We start from the raw sequence: 8,856 nt of genomic DNA on the forward strand, positions 1-8,856 counted from the left end.
CACCTCAAATCTTCCCTCTGAGTTCATTTTCCATCTTTCTTTTTTTTTATTTTTTTTTTATTTATTCATTTATTTTATTTTATTTTATTTTATTTTTGAGATGGAGTCTTGCACTTTCTTTTTTTTTTGGTAATTTTTCTAATTTATTAGTTTAATATCCCTCCCATTTAAAAATTTCATTTAATTTACTTAAAAAAAATTGACACATAACAATCCTACATGTTTATGGAGGTACATAGTGATGTTTTGATACATATAATGTATAGTAATCACATCAGGGTAATTAGCATATCTATGATCTCAAACATTTATCATTTCTTTGTGTTGGGAACATTCAATATCCTCCTTCTAACTATTTGAAACTTATAATATAAACTATAGTCACCCTGCAGTGCTATAGAACACAATATTATATTCTTCCTGTCTAGTTCTAATTGTATATATACCCTTTAACAAATCTCTTTTCTCCCCCCAGCCCTTACCCATCTCAGCCTCCAGTATCCTCTGGTCTACTTTTTACCTCTATGAGATCAACTTTTTTTTAGCTTCCATATATGAATGAGAACATGTGGTGTTTAACTTCCTGTTCCTGTCTTATTTCACTTAACATAATGTCTTCCAGTTCCATTCGTGGTGCTGAGAACGACAGGATTTCATTTCTCTTTTATGGCTCAGTAACATTCCATTGAGTGTATATACCAAATTTGCTTTATCTAGTCATCTGTTGTTGGACACCTAAGGTTGATTCCATGTCTTGGCTATTATAAATAGTGCAATAAACATGGGAGTGCAGATGTCTCTTTGATATAATAATTTCCTTTTTTTATTATACTTTAAGTTCAAGGGTACATGTGCACAACATGCAGGTTTGTTACATATGTATACATGTGCCATGTTGGTGTGCTGCATCCATTAACTCGTCATTTACATTAGGTGTATCTCCTAATGCTATCCCTCCCCCCTCCCCCATCCCCACAATAGGACCCGGTGTGTGATGTTCCCCTTCCTGTGTCCAAGTGATCTCATTATTCAATTCCCACCTATGACTGAGAACATGCGGTATTTGGTTTTCTGTTCTTGCAACGGTTTGCTGAGAATGATGGTTTCCAGCTGCATCCATGTCCCTACAAAGGACGCAAACTCATCCTTTTTTATGGCTGCATAGTATTCCATGGTGTATATGTGCCACATTTTCTTAATCCAGTCTGTCACTGATGGACATTTGGGTTGATTCCAAGTCTTTGCTATTGTGAATAGTGCCACAATAAACATACGTGTGCATGTGTCTTTATAGCAGCATGACTATATTTATTTTATTTTATATATATTTTTTTGAGATGGAGTCTTGCACTTTCGCCCAGGCTGGAGTGCAGTGGTGCGATCTCGGCTCGCTGCAAGCTCCACCTCCCAGGTTCACGCCATTCTCCTGCCTCTGCCTTCCAAGTAGCTGCGACTACAGGCACCTGCCACCACACCCGGCTAATTTTTTTGTATTTTTAGTAGAGACAGGGTATCACTGTGTTAGCCAGGATGTTCTCGATCTCCTGACCTCATGATCCACCCACCTTAGCCTCCCAAAGTGCTAGGATTACAGGCGTGAGCCACTGTGCCCGGCCTTCCATCTTTCTTTAGAAGCTTTATAGTGAGTAAACACACCCTTCTTTTTGTTTAAAAATGTCTTGGTAGGAGGGGGTCCTCAATCCTAGTGATGCTTGGCTGGGTAAACACTCTAGGTTGACAGTTGTTTTCTCTCAGCACTTTGAAAGTATTACCCTCACTGTCTTCTGGCTTCTACTGTGGCTAGGAAATCTGCTGTCAGTCTAGTTTTCTTTTCTCTCTGGCTACTTTTAAGGTTTTTGTATCATTGTTGCTTTAAAGTTTCCTTCTAATATGTCTAGATGTTAATTTCTTTTCATTTATTAAGATATTGCTTGGGATTAATGAGACTTCCTGAATCTGAGGCTTGGGATTTTTCATCAAGTCTGGAAAACTCTCAGACATTTTATCTTTAAAAATTCATCTCTCACATTCTATTATCTTCCTCTGGAAATACAATTGGATGTATGTTACTTTACTCCTGCCTCTATTCTTCATGTCTCCTAACTTTTCCTTCCTATTTTCTATCTCTTTGTATCTTTTGCTGCATCCTGAGTAATTTCTTCAGCTTTATCTTCCAGTCACTATTTCTTAAGTAGTATCTAATATGCTCCTTACCCCATCCACTGAGTTTTCAATTTTAATGACTATTTTTTTATTTCTGCAATTCTATTTAGTTCTTTTTCAAATCTACATCGCATTTTTGATGGCATCTTGTTTCTTCCTTACATTTTTTATTCCACTTTTTATTTCTTTAAAAGTTTCGAACATATTTATTTTATATTGTGACATCCCTTATCTTAAGTTTTTAGGGTTCTCTTCTTGTTTCTGCTTATTCTCACTCATGGTAGGTTATTTCCTTGTGTGTTATATGAGCTCCAGCTTGGCAAGAATTTATCTATGGGAATCTCACACAGCCTGAGTTGAGAGAATCCAGACAGATTTCCGTTTGCTTCTTCTAAGCAGTCCTGGGAGCTAACGACTTGGGATCACTTTTTATTAAACTCTCAGCATAACATTATTCAAATCACATAGGTAGTGTAGCTCTGAATCACCAGCTCACCTGAGGGAAGTCTGGTGGTTATAAATTCTTACAGGAGGATTTTCACTTATTTCCCCTGAGAGCCAAGGAGAGACAGACACATTTTCTTGTTGTTTCTTTTTGCTTGTTAAGAAACTTTTTCTAGTTTGCACTTTTGCTGAGAGTGTAAAGATTTGGCCTTTGAGGGTCTCAGATTTATGTGAGAGTATCAGTCTCAACTCCCCACCTTGTGCACACCCAAGGCCTTATCTTCTACTTCTATAAGGTTTTTAAAACTCAAAACTCTTAGTTACTATGATTGGCAAATGCCCCCAGGGCAGCTGTGGCTTCTACATCTACATCACTTTTTTTTCAGCTTTTCTTCATTTTGGGGCCCTATATTTATAAAATTTTCTTTATTTTTGTGAAAGGTCAGCAGTGCACTTAAGAAGACAATTTGCAGTGGGGAGTTTTATTGTTGTTATTGTTACTTAGTCCACTGTATTGATACACTTATTTAGTCCACTATATTGATAGCCCCCATTTAGCAGATAGTGAAACTAAGACCCTAAGAAGGAAGTGAGTTGCCTAAGGTCATACTGCAGGGTCAACAATTGAACTGGCACTGGAACCAAATGTTCTTGATTCCTAATTTAGAGTTCTTCCCCTCTGGGCAAATGTGCCTCATCTCCCTTTCTCACTCAAGTATCTCTCTTACGTTTAGTCCTATGAGGATCTGGTTCAGCGTCTGGAGCCAGTGATAATGGAGCTAGAACGACAGGAGAATGTACTGGTGATCTGCCACCAGGCCGTCATGCGGTGCCTCCTGGCCTATTTCCTGGATAAAAGTTCAGGTACTACCCTAATCTCTGCTTTGGGGACGTTTGATGGTATTTGAGACACTGACACCAGCAATTAGATATCTATATCTTAGTAGTTAAGAGAAGAGTATTTAGAACAAGGATGCCTAGGTTCAGATTCTTTCTCTTTCACATACTAGCTGTACTGCCTTTCACAAATTACTTTAACCTCTCTGGCCTCAGTGTCCTCATGTGTAAAATGGGGAGAATAACAATGAATTTTAAGTAACACAAGTAAAAAATTTAGAACAGATCATGACACACTGTATGGGCTATATGTTAACTGCTATTATTAGTATAGTATTGTTCTTAGCTAACATTTTCAAAGCCAACGTTAACAGTCTGCCTCAATCTGGAAAAGATGAGCTAGTATTTCTCTGAAGCATGCTACCATCAGGTGATAGTGGGGCCTTTCATAGCTTCATGATCCTGATTACAAGTTTTCTGTCCTTGCTATGGGGGTAATTTCCCCAAGATAGTGATGTTTTCATTTTAAATTGTTTTTCAAATGATAGTTTATTTTAAAAAAATATCTAGGCATTGCATTTATACAGTATTTACACACTGACTACATAGGCTGAACTGCAAACTGGGGCAGCTGGCCTGGCAAAAAAACTGTTATATCACTTTCAGGCATGAGATTCCATTTCCAATGTGGATGCTGAAATGTTAGCATTTCCAGGATATTTTAAAGGTGTCTCAGAACAATGCAAAATTATATTCAATGTCTACAATGTTTTACAATCTTGGATCTTTTCTACAATGCTGGTTTGAAAATAAAGAACACTGTAATATGGAGTCATCCAGAATTGGAACCCAGGGCACTTGAGAACTTGACATTAAATAAGGAATTTCCTCTGCCCAGTCCTCAGTTTCCTCACTGGAAATAGGTGATAGGATGTGCGTTGCGGGTCCTTGCACTGATAGATTTCTCTGTGTTCACATCTCTACTTTTCGAGGCAATGTTTTGAGACCATGAGGCAGGTGCTGTAACTCCCATTGTCCAGATGAGGAAATGGAGACCCAGAGAGGTGAAGTGACTGGCACAAGGTCATGGGGCTCAGAGTGTCAGGGATAGACATTGATCCCAGGTACATGCCAGAGGACTTCCCCTTTCAGATATGTGTGGAGTGCTTTTTACACACAGGCTACCCAGACAGGGCAGCACTGGACAGATGTTCTCACCTCCCCCCCCCACCCCATTGCTCAGGTGAATGCTGGAACAAGGCCCAGAGAGATTATGTGACTGAGAATACAGATCCACAGAACCTCAGGGCTTGGGCACCCTCAGAGTACATCTAGTCCAATCCTGTCCTGTGAAATGGGAACACTGAGGACCAGAGAGAGCAGAGGCTGGGCCAAGGTCACTAGTGGAGGCAGTGGCAGAGCTGGGTCAGAGATCTCAGGCAAGTCACTTCCCTTCTCTGAGTCTGTTTCCTAAAGTGTACAAGGAGGATATACAGTAGTACCTCAGTCTATCTTTAAGGGTGTCATGAGGTAGTGGGCAAAACACCCTTGGCCCAGGGCCTGATGATGACAAAAACAAGGAGGAGCAGCCCAGGAAGGAAATGGATGGATGCCCAGGAAGAAAAACAGCCAACCTAATGTCTCAGGAGGCTGGGAGGGCAGTGGCAGGCCTCAGAAACCTAGGGTGGAACCTGCTGTTCGGGAAAGCCATGAGGGGTGGTGATCCTGCAAAATGAAGGGAAATGGGGAGTATTATGTGCAGGTGGGCAGGAAAGTGGGTATCAGGAGAGATTGCCTAGCAGGTGGGTGTATCACCCCCAGGACACTGCGAGCCCCTGGATGGCCAGGGCATTTGACAGCAGGGGCCAGTGCATGAATTCTGGTGTCACAGGGTCCCAGGTTCAAGTCCTTGCTCTGCTGTTTCCTGGCTGTGTGACTTGCAGAGGGCATTTTCCCTCTCAGAGCCTCAGTTGGCTGAGACCATGAAATGGGCTTACTGCCCCCACCTCTCGGGCTTGCCCGAGAAATGGAATCATAGGCCCAGACAAGAAATTGCACATGAATATTCAGAACAACTTTATGCATAATGTCAATAACTGGATACAAGTGATGGACAAATGCTCGTCCATCGCCAGGCCTGGGGCAGGAGTCATCAGAGGGAGCAGGCCAGGCTGGGAGAAGGCTGTGGGTGCTGTCCACTGCCACAGCAGGGCCTCAGAAAACACTTGCTGACGTGAACTGTGGGCCTTTGTAGTGTGGGGTCTGTGGAAGGCCCCAGCCTTGGGGCAGGAGGGAAGCCTGCCTGGGTCTCCTGTTGGCCCTGTGAGTGAGGTGGTAGCCGTCTCCAGGGTGGCCGGCCTGACCCTCCTGCAGGACACGCAGTCCAGTCCACCACCATTTTCCAGGGCATTCCTGCCTCCCTGCTCTCCTCCTCTCTTCCCAGCTGCTCTGAGCACTGCCCCTGCAGGGTTGGGGGGAGTGGGCCCCTGGTGAGGCCCCACCACGGCAAGGGGACATGGAACGGGGAGCATCCAGCAAGCCTGGGGGCCTGGGGAGGCTGTGTCCTGGCCAGCACCCTGCCTCTGAGGGCTGCTTCCTGTTCCTTTCTAGATGAGCTTCCATATCTCAAGTGCCCTCTGCACACAGTGCTCAAACTCACTCCTGTGGCTTATGGTAAGTACTCCCACCTTGATTCAAGGACAGGCATTTAGAGGCTATGAGCATGGCCCTAGTGCCTACCATTTGCCTACCATTTGCCCAGAAGAGTCCTGCAGGAGGTTCCCTGGGTGGGTGGTGGGGTGGGACTGATGGTAGTAGGATAACAGGGAAAGAGTAGGATGGCTTCTAAATCTGGGGATGGCGCTGACTTTCTGTGTCTCTGCCAGAGCGCCCAGCACAGAGCACCAGGCTGTGGAAGGGGGATTCCCCAAAGGGACCAGAGGAAAATTGTAGGTTAGGGCCATATTGGAGAAAGAGCACAAAGACCAGCCTGGGCAGTTTAGGCTCTTTCTTGATACGTTAGCTATGAAAGGTTCATGAACAGGGGAGGGACAGAATCAAATCTATTCTGGGGTGCGAATAGGGCAGATGACCTACTGAAGCCTGGAGTAAGGTACAGTCCACAGGGATGAAGCTAAGGGAGCTTCCACAGGCATTAGGCCCCCTCTGTCAGCCCCAAGCCCCAATGACGCAACCTCCTCCATCTTCAGGTTCCCTAGAACTCCCTCGTGACCTTCCATACTCCCGGTGTTGCCACAACCACACTGTCCTCCAGATAAACTTTGCCTTGCACTGATCGCCCAAGGCAGTGGCCCCAGGACTCTTCCACCTCTTCACCACCTAACACAGCTTGGAGGATCCGCAGAGCTACATCAATATTACATAGATGAAACTGATGTCCTGCAGACCTCGAGAGCTGTGGGCAGCCAGAGTTCATCTCTCATCTCCATCCCCATTTACAAATGAGCAACTGAAGCTCAGAGAACTAAGACTGTTAGGGACAGAGGTGACAGGATGCCCTGTTGACTGCCTCTTAGGCCTGGTGTCTTCCCCACACATCACACAGCTGTCTAAATTCTCTGTACAGGCGAGTCATGATCTGTACACAGTATGAAGCTGGGGGTGTGGCTGGTGATGCGGGGGAGGTGATACCTCAGGGAAGACCTGTGCCTACCTTGGGGGCTTATGGACAGATGGATTGTTCTTTTCTAAGGCTGCAAAGTGGAGTCCATCTACCTGAATGTGGAAGCCGTGAACACACACCGGGAGAAGCCTGAGGTAGGTGGGGGACTCCATGGCCCATGCTGGCTGTGGACACAGCACATGGTGAAAGCAACTTATCCACAGAAAGGATGCCCCAACCCCACGAAGCCTGTGTGTTTTGCACCAACAGAGGGAGCAACCAGCACCCAGAAATGTGGAAACCACAGCCCAGACCCAAGACACCATGGAGATGCAGGGCTGGGGCAATTCCTGCCAAAAAGGCCTCAGCCCAGGCCTACCTAAGGGTCAGGATCCGAGCCTGGCTGAAAGAGGGGAGCCTGGCAATGAGGACAAGAGGCAGGGGGGAGGTTGGGGCCCTGCACTGCTGTCTACTTCCTATTGATCCTGTGCTCTCTCCTCAGAATGTGGACATCACCCGGGAACCTGAGGAAGCCCTGGATACTGTCCCTGCCCACTACTGAGCCCTTTCCAAGAAAGTGTCCTCATTGCCTTCCACCTTTAGGAAATGCTATCCTTGCTCTTCTCCTACTCTGCCTTGGCCTCACTGAGGTACTCCACTGCCAGTGAAGAAGTCCTCCGCAACTCCCAAACAAGCCTCACTTACTGGCCACAACTAAGGAGCTATCTAGCTCTGGATGAAACTTTCTTTCTTAATTCCTATTGTCTGACGAATAAAGACTTACTGCCTACAAGAGGAGAGGAGAAGGTCATGGCGAGGCTTATCCAATTTTTCTCAAGGTACTGATCCTAATCCTGACCCAGCTCTGCTGCTATGAGGGCATGGAACAGGTAAGGATTTCCTGGAGGGAAAAGTTCTACAGTAGCACCTCCAAAGATGGGGGAGAAGATAGGTGCCTGTGAGTTCCTGTGGGCCTTGTTCCAGCAAGGTGGCTGTGGGCATGACACTTTCATCCTTACACTCAGAGAAGAATCTGGCACTTGAGCCAAGTGCTCCTTTCTTCTCCAACTCTTGCTGCCATCCTGAGTGATTTCACTGTTTATGTGAATGATCCAACCAATACTCTGGCCTCACAGTCCCCTGACCCCCTCAACTCATCTTCTCTCCTTCAACTACCTACTCCATGGATTTTGGTATCATCTCCCTGGTCTGATTTCTTAAATGCAAGCATCCAACTGTCTGACCACTGCCCACCCACTACCCCAGTCCTTACAACTCTATATCATCCACTGAATCCCTAACAGTATGCCTCCATACAGTAGGCATATATGTAGTATTTCCTCCTTTTTTTTTTTTTTTTTTGAGACAGGGTCTCACTCTGTCACCCAGGCTGAAGTGCAGTGGTGCAATCTCAGCTCACTGCAGCCCCGAACTCCTGGGCTTATGCGATCCTCCCACCCCAGCCTCTGTCACAAGTAGCTGGGACCACAAGTGCACAGCACCATGCCCGGCTAATTTTCAATTATTTTGTAGAGACGAGGTCTCACTATGTTATCCAAGCTGGTCTTGAACTCCTGGGCTCAAGTGATCCTCCCATCTTGGCCTCTCCCAAAGTGCTGGGATTACAGACATGAGCCACTGTGCCCAGCCCTGTAGTATTTTTTGAATGAACAATATTTGTTGCTGTACAGCATCAAGAGCAGAGTCCTTTGAATGCTCTATTGTCCCCCAATCTATCCTTAGTGTTCTCTCCCTAACTATGTTGGATACTATGGGCCATCTCTTCAGCC

At 45.3% G+C, this 8,856-nt stretch overlaps 1 protein-coding gene across 1 annotated transcript in view; it reads left to right on the forward strand.

The window, feature by feature from the left end:
* PFKFB1 (6-phosphofructo-2-kinase/fructose-2,6-biphosphatase 1) overlaps positions 1 to 8,369 on the forward strand; it is a 70,994-nt gene extending 62,625 nt beyond the window's left edge. The window contains exons 11-15 of the mRNA XM_023202040.1: positions 3,342 to 3,471; positions 6,055 to 6,117; positions 7,157 to 7,221; positions 7,337 to 7,451; positions 7,569 to 8,369. Of these exons, the coding sequence (XP_023057808.1) occupies positions 3,342 to 3,471; positions 6,055 to 6,117; positions 7,157 to 7,221; positions 7,337 to 7,451; positions 7,569 to 7,594 (399 nt within the window). The 3' untranslated portion in view covers positions 7,595 to 8,369. The remainder of the gene's footprint in view (positions 1 to 3,341; positions 3,472 to 6,054; positions 6,118 to 7,156; positions 7,222 to 7,336; positions 7,452 to 7,568) is intronic.
* Positions 8,370 to 8,856: the final 487 nt, after the last annotated feature.

The sequence above is a fragment of the Piliocolobus tephrosceles genome, chromosome 12 (assembly GCF_002776525.5).
Source record: "Piliocolobus tephrosceles isolate RC106 chromosome 12, ASM277652v3, whole genome shotgun sequence".
NCBI lineage: Eukaryota > Metazoa > Chordata > Mammalia > Primates > Cercopithecidae > Piliocolobus > Piliocolobus tephrosceles.